The 13,749-nt window shown below is 52.4% G+C and overlaps 4 protein-coding genes across 4 annotated transcripts; 2 read left to right on the top strand and 2 right to left on the bottom strand.

Moving 5' to 3' along the window:
* Positions 1–162: 162 nt before the first annotated feature.
* On the bottom strand, positions 163–1,831 carry KD926_005979 (alpha/beta-hydrolase; the record flags this gene model as incomplete). The annotated part of the gene is made up of 2 exons (XM_053099487.1): positions 163–379; positions 435–1,831. 2 exons carry the CDS (start codon positions 1,829–1,831, stop codon positions 163–165), a joined length of 1,614 nt encoding a protein of 537 aa, XP_052961013.1.
* A 456-nt stretch (positions 1,832–2,287) lies between these two features.
* KD926_005978 (uncharacterized protein) lies at positions 2,288–6,794 on the top strand (the record flags this gene model as incomplete). Its single annotated transcript, XM_053099476.1, has 11 exons — positions 2,288–2,360; positions 2,409–3,751; positions 3,802–4,224; positions 4,676–4,917; positions 4,966–5,012; positions 5,061–5,107; positions 5,153–5,277; positions 5,324–5,582; positions 5,639–5,902; positions 5,982–6,389; positions 6,576–6,794. The coding sequence occupies 11 exons, from the start codon at positions 2,288–2,290 to the stop codon at positions 6,792–6,794; spliced, it is 3,450 nt and encodes a 1,149-aa protein (XP_052961012.1).
* A 696-nt stretch (positions 6,795–7,490) lies between these two features.
* On the bottom strand, positions 7,491–9,227 carry KD926_005977 (putative isoamyl alcohol oxidase; the record flags this gene model as incomplete). The annotated part of the gene is made up of 1 exon (XM_053099465.1): positions 7,491–9,227. One exon carries the CDS (start codon positions 9,225–9,227, stop codon positions 7,491–7,493), a length of 1,737 nt encoding a protein of 578 aa, XP_052961011.1.
* Positions 9,228–10,942: 1,715 nt separating this feature from the next.
* KD926_005976 (uncharacterized protein) lies at positions 10,943–12,743 on the top strand (the record flags this gene model as incomplete). Its single annotated transcript, XM_053099454.1, has 7 exons — positions 10,943–11,138; positions 11,200–11,267; positions 11,327–11,706; positions 11,758–11,822; positions 11,875–12,265; positions 12,311–12,411; positions 12,694–12,743. The coding sequence occupies 7 exons, from the start codon at positions 10,943–10,945 to the stop codon at positions 12,741–12,743; spliced, it is 1,251 nt and encodes a 416-aa protein (XP_052961010.1).
* Between the last annotated feature and the right edge of the window lie 1,006 nt (positions 12,744–13,749).

Here is a 13,749-nt window from a genome sequence, read left to right as displayed (position 1 = left end):
GTGCATGCTTGGTGTAGATTCTCGCGATGGTGTCTCCGTGAGGGGATGCCGAATTTTGTACATGTCAGTGTTTCATTCTAGGTAATTGATCTTCCGATCGTTCATATTCAGCTAGAAAAAATGTATTGTAAACCCCTGCATACGTCCGGCCGTGCCATTCCGTCAACCAGCAAAGACATCCATCAAACCAAGCAGTTCTCCCCACCGATGATCCTTCTGCACCTGTATCTTCCCTTCAGGCGTAATCACTTTGTATTCATCTTCCTTCCTTGTCCCGTAATCGTATCCCCGCTCATTTTCAACGAAAGCCGACAAGTCGCGGATCCAGTCGGTCATCAGCTGCCGTTCCGCCTCAGTCGGACCATGCATGATTGAATAACTGTAGATGCGTTAGAAGAACCCATATAACACATAGTCTAAAGTGAATTACTCACTTCCAGAATGGTCGATCCATAGCGTGGCTAACGCCAAACGATTCTGGGGCCACCTGTGGCGTGATGAACGACAGGCGATACGCGATCAAATACCGCCACACATCTCCAGCATCCACGCCGTTGGACAGCAGGTTGTCAGCTAGAAAGCGCGAAGGAGCTCTGACTTGACCGTCCGACACGATGCGTCCAAACACGGCCTCCCAGTCCTTTTTCTCGGTCGATGTGGGCAGAGGGTAATGCTGCAGCAGACGCGACGTCGTGGACGGGGAGTAATAATTGGAGACTTGCAACTCGAGGGACTCGCGACTAGCCTCTGGCCCATTTGTCACGGCGTATAGCGTCTCCTCGTTCAACACCTCTCCGATGAAGATGCGAAGTCCCCGGCGCTTGAACTCGCGAGCAAACGACCCGTCGCGGTAGTAGTGGAAGATATCTGGGTGTATGAAGACTCCGTCAGTGACCGGACGGAAAGTGTGGTGTTTCAATTTCATGATCGCATCGCACATGTCCTGGGCGCTGACCTGACGCAGTGCAGCCAGCTTTTCCGACCCCGATAGTGAGGACGCCATGCCGAAATGGTCGCACAGCTCGTCGAATTGCGGCTGACAGTCCTCTGGTGTTTTTGGCTGTGTCGAAATCGCATTCGAGTACATGATCAGCCGATGGAAGTTGTCTCTCGACGACTCCGGCAGATCTCCTCGAAAATCGTACAGAGTCTGCGCCTGAACCGCATATGCACCAGCACTTCGTCCAGAGAGCGTGATATTCTCTGGGTCGCCACCAAACGCCGCGATATTCTCATAGACCCATTCCATGGCAATTCGCTGATCCCAGAGACCGTAGTTACCCACTTCCCCTGCATGACTCTCGTCTCGCAAGGCATCACCCGCCAGGAAACCAAAAACGTTGAGACGATATCCCACAGCAATGAACACAGCATTCAGATTGCCCGTCGAGATCAGCTCGGTCGGATTCATCGCCTCTTCCTGACTAGGATCGCCAATCTGGAACCATCCTCCATGAAACCAAACCATCACCGGCCATTTGGGATCAGCTTCTCCTTCTTTGCGAACGGGCGTCCAGATGTTGAGACGCAGACAGTCCTCCCCGAACGTGTGCTGTGGGATCTTCTTCTTCACCGACGCGGAATAATTCGGCTGAGGACAGACCTGACCAAATGCAGTCGCATCGAACAGTTTGCCCTCGGTCGAGTAGGAGTACGATTGGGGCAATGCCTCAGGCTTGCGCCATCGTCGCTCACCGGTGGGTGGCAGGGCATATGGGACGTTGGCAAAGCGACGGGCTTTTTGGTCGTACTGCAGACCCTTAATACTTCCCTTCGAGCCGGGTAGTTGTACCTCGCACTCAGAGGACTGATAGGAGATGTTGTTGCCCATGTTCAACCAGGTTTTCACGTCAATACTCTTTCCCGCAAAGATATATCTCTGAAAGAGGAAGTGAAGTTAAAGCCTCGCGCACCGTTAATCTGACAGAAGACGCAATCCACCCTTGCTGTCACGACAGAAACCCGTGTGAACCCACCTGCTCACTAGCACTATTTAATTCCCCTCCTTCGCCTTTTCAATTGTCCGGGTTTCCTCCTTTTTTCGCGTCTCCAACTGCCGGGCGTTGCTGATTGGTCACTTTAATCGACGACGTGGCTGAGTCAGGGATGAGTCAGCATCAGCGATACGCGGCCTCAGGCTGCTCTGTTATTCTTTCCTTCTCGCCTTCTTTCCGATCCTCGACATGGCAATCACCGAAGCAAAGACATTTTGGCGATAGATAGCACCGCCCTGACTCCAGCTGATACGACACCTCTGCGATATGAAGAACCCCCGCGGATTGTATCCATGGGTCCCAACAATGGCGCTGCAGACAGACCGCGTCGGGCACGAGTAGAGCGAGGCAAGCGGTCCAAGAATGGTTGGTTCTACTCCTTTTTGCCTTGCATCCACCCTAAATAAGAAATAGGATGCGCAACATGTCTCGGCAAGAAGGTCAAATGCGACGAGCAGCGTCCCTACTGCGGTCGTTGTGTGCGTTTACACCTAGCCTGCGAATGGACCCGACCCCAGCCCTCGCTGGCTGAGAGGCGTCGAGGTTTGGGTCCTATCAAGCGCCGCGATAGACATATTTGGTCCCCTTGCTCGATTGTACCGAAGGCGCAGTCGAACCAGTCGCCACTATCGGGTGAGTCGGCTTCATCTGCGCACTGTGACCATCCGGCAGTCACCGAGGCCGGCGATCAAGGTTCCGACGACAGAGCTGCGGAAACTGTTTATTCCTCCGTCCCAAACTCACAGAATAGGATAGAGCGAGGTGAACCCACCGGATTGACTGTTGCCAATGACTACGAGCGTGATGCGGTACTCTTAAGCTATGGAACCCCGGTCTCCCTAACCAACAGCGTTCCCGACGGCATGCATGAGACTCTTCCGCTGCTACAACTGCCAGCGTCGCTCCCTATATTGATGCCGTCCAATACATCCTTCATTCATGTCACCGACATAGCCCCCGCTCTTGGCAGTAACGACAAACAGGCTCTTATCTTCCATCGCGCGGTCTTTGCCCCTTTGAAGTCCACCCGACACTGGACATGTTCAGCACAGGCCTTGTTCGTCAACCGGGCATTTGATAAACGCATGGCTTTCCACTTCTTGCTCGCTCTATCCTACAGCGAGCTAGCTATCTACTATGGACACGGTTCCCGACCGCCGCAGGAGTCCAAGAGGCACTTCGAACAGGGCGCTCAGCTGTTTTTGCAGACACAAAATCCATTCGCGTCCCCGGACCACATTGGCACAATGCTCTCCTTCCTCTATCTTTATATGTTCTGGATGCGACGTGACCGACTGGACCCGATGAAGCTCGAGGATCTGAGCGAATCAGTGATGCTTTACGTGAGAGCGCACGAGCTGGACGAGCTTTGCGCCAGCGAAGATTTGGCTTCGCTCACGGGGGCCAGTTGCACGAGGCTGGCGTCCCCACTCGACCAAGCTCTCTTAGCTAGAATCCTCGTCTATCTGTACGACCGCGACGGGTTTTGCAGCTTCTTCGGCTGCGGTGGCTCCTTCGCGCGGCAGATGAATGAAGATGCGGAGAAGCGACGGAAGATTTGGATCCGGTCGCGCACTGCGTTCTTGCTTCCACAATCTCCGTACAGCGTATTTGACGCGGAAGACGCGGCAACCCTGGATGCCTACTTTGACTTGATTGTCTTGCATCAGGAAGTCAACGAATACAGCCAGAGCTCGGAGCAAGAAGCAGCCGAAATCGAACCCCGACTGAGACGTCGAATGGAAGCAGTGCAACAGGTGAGTAGACCCAGCTGAATTTACGATTGCGTTCTCACATAGATATATAGGATCATTCATTTATTCCGTTTGATGGACTGCAAAGCGACGCTCGACTCTCGCTCATGCCGTACGTCACGATAACCTTCTTTCATGCCCTCCAGTTGTATTTCTACCGAAGTCGTACATCTGGCTTCGGACAGCGACCGATTTCAAGCGATCTGCAAATGACTCTAAGCACGCTAGTTTCGACTGCATATCATACCATCAATGCTGGGTCGGTCCAGCTGCTCGAGCGCTTCCAGTGGTCGTTATTTATTGGAGCCCTGGAGACCCATGACCCCGTTCACCGGCAGTGGCTCCTGGACCATATTTCTGATCCAGGCCTGAGGGAAGGGATCCAGTTGATCCAGACGATCAAGCCAGCATCTGCCAATTGCATCACGATAGCCAAACTCAGATGGCTGATCGGCGGAACTAAATCGGGCGGGATGGTTAGTGCGCGTCGGTAAAACAGGACTCGATTCCCTTCATCCCTGTTCACCACTTGTTCTGCTGTGTTGTCGAGTTGGTTAAAACCTCTCCAAGACGAACGAAATATTACCAGATATCAAAAGCCAATTATCTGCAACAATGACCAACCGGGGGCGACGTATTAGCATGTTATCTCCAATCCCCTCGACTAAGTGGACCGTCGAACCGAGATCGGCCTCGTCGCGTCGATTAATCGGGCCAATAACGTGGGTTATGGTCCGTTGCAAAGATGCCCCGAGCTGAATCCTCTGGATTTATTGATTATCTGGACGACCCAAAAACATAGATGCAAGAGCCGAGCCCGATTTCTCCACTTTGTTATCTTCTGCGGCTGCATCCCCGCGACCTCCCTTTTCTTAGCGCTGACACCCTGGATTTACAAATTTCATATATCAGTCCGGTGCCCACTAGCCCCATGGTTTCGTCTCTCGTGCCGTTCCCGTGAGTTTGCGATCGCCTGGCCTCTTGTGGATCGGCCCAAGGAATCTTTTTACCTTGCTCCTTCTCACCATGTCGGCTCCTCAACCTACTGCTGATGTTGAGGCCAAAGAGCCCGTACAGAGCGACACCATGCCGGCCGAGAAGGAATCGGGGGCTACCGATATCTTGGGCCCTGAGGAAGAGAAGAGGCTTGTTAGAAAGATCGATTTGCAGTATGTCGCATCGGTGCAATATTCAAGGATTCTAGCTAACCCGGCTAGCTTAATGCCTTTGCTCATTGTCAGCTACGGCCTGCAATACCTCGACAGTAAGACTTTTACGATGATGGTCGGTTCGTGACTCATCGATTGGACAGAAACTAGTTTGGCCTACAGTGCCATTTTGGGCATTCGCGAGGATTTGGTATGACCTTTCCCGATCACCACGAATGATGGCTAACCCCGATAGAATCTCGTCGGACAAGAATTCAACTGGGCGTCGAGCATCTTCTATATTGGCTACCTGGTCGCCTCGTGGCCGATCTCTCTCGGTTTTGTCCGCTTTCCTTTAGGCAGATACCTCAGTCTCTTGATGTAGGCGCATTGATTACTGTGACTATGCAGAGCTAACATGATCCAGCTTGCTATGGGGCATCGTTCTCACCCTTCATGCCGTCGCTGGGAACTACGCCGGGCTAATGGTCCTAAGAACCTTCTTGGGTATCTTCGAAAGCGCCATCAGTCCTGGTTTCTCGCTCATCACTGGAATGTGGTACACGCCCAAGGAACACATGTCTCGTCACTCCTTCTGGTTCGCAGGCAATGCCACCGCCAGCATTATCGGATCGATGATCGCATACGGCATCTTGCACTACGGCGGGGGGTTTTCCCAATGGAAGGTGAGCGCCCTTGTCCACATATCTACTCTCCGCTGGAACTATTCTAACCTGTCCAGATGCTTTTCCTGATCTTCGGACTGATCACCATCGTTTGGTCCGTCGTGCTGTGGTTCTACCTGCCCGATGCGCCGTCAAACGCCCACTTCCTCACCCCGACTGAGCGCGAATTCGCCTCGCTGCGACCGAAGAAATTCCAGCGCACCACGCAGACCAAGCAATGGGACAAGGCGCAGTTCATCGAAACCTTCCTAGATCTCAAGACCTGGTGGTTTCTGCTGTTTTCTTTTATCATCTGCGTGCCTAACGGCGGTATCACCAGCGTATGCTTTCCTTCTCTTCTCGTCTTCTCTCTCTCTCTCTCTCTCTCTCTCTCCGATATCCCCTACTAATATGCAACAGTTCAACTCGATCATAATCAACAGCTTCGGCTACGACAAATTTCAAACCATCCTCATGGGTCTCCCCGCCGCCGCATTCCAGCTAACGACCGTGATCCTCGCCGCGGTCTTCACGACGGTATTCCGCAAATCACGCCTCTGGGCCGTCATCGCCACCTTCCTCCTCGCCATGGCCGGGGTCCTTATGATCAAGCTGCTCCCAACAGAGAAGAAGCTCTCCCGACTGGCCGGCTACTGGCTCGTAACGGCTGTGTCGCCAGCGTTTCCACTCATGATGTCCCTCTTCGCTAGTAACATAGCCGGATTCACGAAGAAGTCGACCGTCGTGGCGCTGATCTTTGTGGGCTACTGCGTGGGGAATTTCGTGGGACCGCAGTTCTTTGATAACAAGGAGGCACCGGGATACGGGGTATGTAACTGCACACTGACCCACCCCTAACCAACTTTTTACTTCCCCATACCTCCATCCCCTCGAGCCCCCTCCCATCTCTCCCATCATCCAACGTCTCACTCACCCTTGAAACACGAAACACGAAACACAAAACCCAACCCCCCTCCACGCGCAATAAAACTCTAACGAAGATCCCAAAAACAGACAGCATACACCACCATCCTCACCTGTTTCGCCATTACGATCGTCATGGCAATCATTCTACGGATCTACCTCTCGTGGACGAATTCGCGCCGAGACCGCGAACAGGGCGTTCACATCGACCCGGAAGAGACTCGAGAGATCGATTTACACGCAGACGAGGAACTCGAGGGCGTGGATGAGACGGATATGCAAAATCGCGGCTTTAGGTATATTCTTTAATCTAGCTGATCGGTTGGTCTGGGGGGAAGTCATGGAAGCGTTTTGTGTTGGTGGGGTGGTTTATGAGTTTCGGTCGCTATGGTTTATTTAATAATGAGATGGAATTATAAAGAGTATTTAAGCAGTATTTGGAACATGATTTGGAACATGATTACTGGACGTAAAGCAAGTCTTTTCTGGGGGTGGGGAGGGATTTGAGCAGAGCGATAATAATACCCGACCATGACTGATGATCGCGGGGAATACGTTACAGGTGTAAGCCATCGAGTAACAAGAATAGCAATGGGCAAAGAGAAATATAAATATATCAAAAAAAAATAAAAGAAAAAGAACAAGAAAAAGGGTGGAGCAAAGGGAAGGAGCGCATCTGTTCTTTGCCCGGTGAGAGCATACGGAGAAGCCGCGACTGAGAGCTGCGAATAGCGTTAATTTCGCCGAAAGAGGTAAGAGCCATTTCCCCCATGAGTCCACCACCGTGAGCCCAGTTGAGGCACGTCTACTCTCGAATTACAACGAGCATGATCGCAGCAGTGAATTGAATTTCTCAATCGACCAAGGCTGTACATGGCCGGGATATTATTATCTAGTATCTAAGAAGAGTGTCTTGCCCGTCAAATTTGTATTTACACCAACCACGAAGGCGGAAGACCATCGAATGCATGCACGTATGCGGGGTATCAAGCCTATGCAAATCTCTCAAACAAAAGCCGAGAAGCAAGAGTTCTTAGCATCCTCTTCCTTCCAGCCGATACACTTCCAGCAGCTGAGCAGGCTCTTGGGATCGTACTTGGACTTGATCTCAGCGAGCTTGTTGTAGTTGTCGCCCCACCAGGCCTCCTGCCAGTCCTTGGTGAAGGGGTTGGCCTCGTTGCTGTAGGCGCCGCTGCCCGGAGTGATGCGCTCCAGAGTAGCGGTCATGTTCTGGATGCTGGAGATCTTCTGCTGGCGGGTTTCGAGCGTGCTGTTCCAGGCCCAGGCGGCACCGGAGCCCAGCTCCCAGACGGCGGAGCGCCAGGCGGGAGTAGCACTGGTGGAGCCCTCGGTGTAGTTGTACAGGACGGGGCCGACGACAGGGATGTACGGGGACTGGCCGACGTCGAGGATGAGAGAGAAGAAGTCCATCAGGTTCTGGCGACCCTCGGCGGTCTCGAAGACGTTCTGGGGGATCAGACGGCTGCCGGCGAAATGGGTGACGCCGACCTGGACGGAGCTGGAGGTCACGTACTTGTCGTAGAAGTCGTACCATGTCGAGAACTCTTCGATGGTGGCGGAACCGCCCTGGGCTTTCGCGTAGGAGATCACCTCGGCGAGGGATTCCTTAGCTTGGTCGATGGAGAGCAGGGGAGAGACGTTGACGAGGGTGTTTCCGGTGATGTGACCACCCCAGCCCTCCTTGGCCCACTTGAGGGTATTGTTGACGACGATGTCCATGAAGGGCAGAACGTTGGTCTTGGTCTTGGGGAACTTGATGTTGGCAGACACGAACTTGATCTCGGGCTCGACCTCGTGGGTGGTCTCCATCACCACACCGAAGGTACCTCCACCGCCACCACGCAGGGCCCAGAAGAGATCGGTGTTCTGGCACTCGTTGGCGACGCGATACTTTCCGTCGGGGGTCACCACCTTGAACTGCAGCACACGATCAACGCCGAGACCGTACACGGGGGACAGAATTGAGTGGCCGCCGTTCTGCACCCAGCCACCGGACAGACCGACGGTAGAGGAGTAACCACCCAGAATGGTCACCTTGTGCTCGTTGGCGAATTTGTACGCCTCGTCGAAGTTGACGCCAGCACCGCCGGTGATCGCCTTGTAGCTGGTCGAGCATCCCTCGGGCTTGAACGCCTCGTCGTAAGACAGATTGCGCAGGTTGCGAGTCCATAGTGCGAGGGCATTCTTGCCGCTGCTGCGGGTCAGGTAGTCGTGGCCGGTGTTCTTGATCACCAGGCGCTGGCCGGAGCAGTTCGAGTACTTGAACGCCTCGATGGCGTCGTTTTCGTTCTTGACCTCCAAGTAGTAGGAGGGCATGTTGCCCTGACGGCAGTTGGCATTATTGTCAAAGGCCAGACCGTCGGTGGGATCACTGCTGTCGAGCAAGCACTGGTCCTTGGGGTCCGACGAGCACATCTCCACCTGGTTGTTCATGTAACCATTCACGCTGTTAGTGCGCATCCAGGGGCTGGTGTAGTTCGCCTGGACGGCAGCACAGGCCGCATCATCCGGAGTCACAGCCTTGCCGTTGTATTCGGAAAAGCATGGCAGCGAAAAGGGCGTCAGGGGCTGCACGCGGCCCTGGACGGTGGCATTGAAGCTATCCAGGGTGCACTGCGACTGGGGAGCCGGGCAGACTCCAACAGCCACGGTCGAGCCCAAAAATTGGACTGCCAGCAGGGCTAGCGAAGATTTGAATCCCGAGACTGTGGAAGACGCCATCTTGCCACGCGACGATGAGACAATTCTGGAGAGGAATTGGGAATGGGCGAAGATCTCTTCCACAATTTGAGAAGTGCCGCAGCCTCCAACTAAAAACAGTTGAAACGCTGGCCAGGAACGAGGCTAGGGAGGGGGAATTTTCCGGAACCCGGCTTTCATGCAAATACTATGTCTCTAGTTGGGGGCTGCGGGCGTGACCTACCCTGGATCAGGTGAATCTAGGGCGTCAATAGCGTAGGTACAGATGCCACGGAGAACGGACATGGAACGCTCGTTGGAATCGTGATAACTGCTAACTACTGCGGAGTAACGCTATACGGGATAGTCCTGGAGGCGTTATCGATATTCGATGGGGATTTGGAGGCGCGGCGTTGTTAGACTTGAAGGAAGGTTCCACCAGCAACTCCGTGCCGGATTCAAGTGGCCCCATGGACCCAAAGTGGCCACTCAGCTGGAACTGATCGGCATGGCTGCTTTCCCAAAGGGACAAGTCGGACCGATCTCGGGTTAAGCTTTTCCTCTAGGGTTTCGGTCGATTTCCGAGCGTCGTGGGAAGTATCTTGGCTTGCTTTTTATCGCGCGGTGGACCGGTGGATGTTGAGCAACGCGCAAGGACCGTATATCGCCATTCACCCGGCAGATCGACAAACGCTCACCGGCGAAGTCGATTTTGACCTTCAAGAGCGGTTGCGACTTGCGAATGACAGTTCAACGTGCGAAAGGGACGATCAGGGCGTTCATCGCGCCTTGTTTCGGGATATCAACCGCCCTTCGAAAACAAGCTCATTGCCCTGTACGTATCGGATGGATGGAGGTCAATATGTTTCCCACCCCACTGGTCTCCATCTTATATTATGCATTGGAGTCTCGCAGAGGTACACCACGTTGTCTGGTGGAACACGGCAAATCAGGCCACCTGGGCAATCTAAAGTGGACGCTCCTTCCCAACACCTTCCGAGACCATTGTCTTGTGTATGCCGGAGTGGACGAAAGAGATTTCTGATCAGAACTACTCCGATAATCCACATTAGTGTCTCAAGTCGATAGGTTCATAAGCTAAGATAGTCTCATCCGGGACTATGGAGAACTAGAAATTCTTCGGGATTCCTCAAGCAGGAACCGAGATCGTAGACAATCGTTGCCCCTTGCATAAAGATTCATGCCGCACAAACTCCTTCCTTCGGTAGATGATCTTCCTGCGTCGTCACCCCGGAGTCGACCAGGGACAGAACATTGATCGGGGCGTCTCAGGGAACTCCAGGGTCTAACAGAGGCTGTAGTGATTGTTCTACTCTGTACACTGGCAACCATTTCCTCCTAACTCCTTAAAAGTAATGGTCGCGGAGGATTTGCCATCTTGAATCAACTCTTGGCACCCACATAGTTGGGCATGACATCAAATCGCCCCAAACCTCTCGCCGGATGGGGGCTTTGTCAAAGTCTATCGGAGACTGTCCTGTGGTTATGCTTGATCAGTAACGCCGGGTCTAGCCAATTAATCTTCTTAGATTGCTGGCCCGTTCTGCATTCAGAGCACACGGCACCGTGTGCACAAGATCGGAAAGTAATTTAAATAGAAAAAGTAGAAAAAAGTTGTCTCAAATAAAACCCAGCGGTCGCCCTGACTTGCCCCTCGATGGAAATTCGATCCGCCTTGTCGATCGTCAGTGCGCTGTCGTGGACAACCACCTGAGTCAGGTCCCTCACAGTGCAGGATGGCCTACGAAGAGAATCGATATTGGAAGAATGTGCTCACGGTTGTGCCCATCGTGGGTGCGGCTCTGGCCACTATCTCGTATGCCCTGCGACTGTTTTCGCGAAGATTCACCGGGGCCGGGTTCAAGTTAGAGGATCTTCTGATGGGCATTGGCTTGCTGATCTCCTACTGTGCCACTGCCTTTGTTGTCTACAGTTAGTGTCCCTTCGAGCGTGACGCTGCAGCCCAGTCACTAACATCTCTGCTTGTGTCCAGCGGCCTTCAATGGCGTCGGTATCCCGGTCCAGACGCTTCCTCCTGGCGAACGACATCGAATTCAGTTTGTACGAACACTGTCTGGCCATAATACAATATCCAAGGTGCTAACCAGGTCGTTCCGCAGGGATCATGGATGATTCAGAAATTCTGGGCGCCGTCGATGGCCTTTATCAAAATCTCCATCGTTGTGTTCCTGAAGCGTCTTTTGGGCACCCTCCGAACGTATTCGATCCTTTCCAACTGCCTGATTGTGTTCATCGCAGTCTGGGCCGTGGTGGCCCTGCTGGTGAACATCTTCCAGTGCACTCCGCCTCAATACTACTACGACAAGACACTCAAAGGGCACTGTATGGCTGGACAGCGCGAGTTCTTCCAGTCCATGGGATCCATCTCCTTGATTGAGGATGTCATAATCCTCTGCCTGCCCATTCCGGTGGTGTGGAAGTTGCAGATCACGTTCCGACAAAAGATTGCCATTACGCTTGTGTTTTCTCTTGGTGGATTGTAAGCTCTCTCCTTCTAGTTCTATAGGGCAGATTTGCTGATTGTAAACAGGGTCTGTATCTTCAGTCTGATGCGACTCATCGAATTCCGCAATTTCGTGGTCACCGATCTAGCCTGTGAGTTACCCCGGGTCCTCAATCTACCGCGCGTTTTCTAACCTCCCAAAAGCTTCGAGCGCCAAAGAGTCCGTCTGGACCTGTCTCGAAATCGACGTCGCCATTATCTGCGGATGTCTACCTCTCATGAAACCCCTGGTGCAAGGATTCCTGGGGAAAGTCAAGAGTGGGGTGTCCAAGGGCCGATCGCATCCGTCGTCGGGCACGAAACTATACGGATTCCATTCCACCGTCAACACGCACAACGACGGGTTCCAGAAGATCCACGATCCGCACGGACTATCGCAAGCATCCAAGTCCCCCCATGTACAGGCCGGCTCGAGTCGGAGGAGTTCGGACTTGGAGATGCAGGCCATCGCGGTGCATACGACCATCCAGCAGGACACGGATAGTCGGTCGGACCTAAACAATGCGGACGCGGTGTCCAGTCATGTTTGGCCGAGGTAAATAATCAAAAGTTTTTGAGATTTAGTGATATTAATTCAAAGGATTGGGAAATTAGACCACCCCGAGCATGGTTTCAAACGAGGTCTGCAGGCCATTCCCCTTCATTTCCTCGACAGCCTTGTTATGTCGTCCCTAGGTGACGGTTAGCTAATTTCCCAGACGGCTGGTCAGTCAGTCCATCCTTCGTAGTCAATTGCCGGGGCGCCTTGGCGTCGAGTCCGAGTGTCGCAGAGAGACGAGACTTGAATTATTTCAAGGCGAAGGAAGAATCGGAGCGATCGACGCGTCGTGGATTTGGCTCAATGGGGCAACTGCACCCGGGTCACGTGGGTCCCGCTCACCGAGATACACCATTATGTAATCTCACCTCAATCCGGTTTATGCTTCCGCTTATGCTTAACTTATGATGACAACAAGAATTAAGATGACAACGAGGATGAGGATGCAAATGCTGAAATCAAGGATCAATCCTAAACCTTCTCTCCTCAATTTAAACTTCCACCAGCCCCGGGACGCATTCCCCGCGTCATTGACCTCCACCGGCGCCGAACCTTCGCGGACCGCTATCGCCGTCTTCCCCCGTTTCCGCTGAACTCAGTTGGCTGACTGGTTGGACGATTGCGTGTTTTCGAATATAGAATAAAGTTTTCGCTGACACCGTAGAGTCTAGACAGGTCGAATCATTCTTGGCTGTACCTGTGAGGCTGTCGTGTTGATGTAACTCCGTGGTTCTGAAATACACTTCGGGATCAACTGTATATAATTTGTCTACGAAGAGAACCTCTTGTCTATGAAGCATCATAGCTTGAAGCCCATGAGCCTAATGAACAATGAATAATGAATAGAATCATACAATGCACTGATGTCTTATACTAACCGTAATTTTCTTTTCCCTTTTTTTCAATATTTTTTTTTTGTAGCAAGCAATAAGTGAAAAGGGTTGAGTAGTACATCTATGTACCCAAAAGCATTGGCTAATTGAAATGCATACCTGTAGAATTTCCTTAATACAATTTGTCAATAGGCCCGTCTTTAAGTAAAGAATCGAGTTGAAAGAATTCCCGCCATGACTGGTGTTCTTGCGCAGTCATCGGATAGATCAGCCAACTCAAGTAAGATCTGGATACTATCCGCTTGCTCAAACATATTCTGGATAAACAAAGCGGAAGCGAGACCCGATGCTCCAAGCGCCCATATGAGGCATGTGCGACAATGAATATTTAGGTCCTCTTCAGTGCTGGGCCCCGGAGAAAATAAGACCATGCTACCAGGAAAGAAACTGTCATGACCAAATTTGAGTAGACCATAAATGCAAATAAGGCCTACTGGAGCAGCCAGCCAAAGTATCAGGCGGAGAAGACCCCAGAAGAGCTCATATTTAAATTCTCTAAATGTGAGCGTGTCACCCTTGACCACAATTACCATGAGAAGGCGGTTGGTCACATAGTAGATAAGTCCAATCATGGGTGAATGGTCCTCA

Source organism: Aspergillus affinis (assembly GCF_023601865.1).
Source record: "Aspergillus affinis strain CMG 70 chromosome Unknown NODE_2_length_704391_cov_89_054091, whole genome shotgun sequence".
Taxonomy (NCBI): domain Eukaryota; kingdom Fungi; phylum Ascomycota; class Eurotiomycetes; order Eurotiales; family Aspergillaceae; genus Aspergillus; species Aspergillus affinis.
This window is presented reverse-complemented; position numbering and strand designations above follow the sequence as displayed.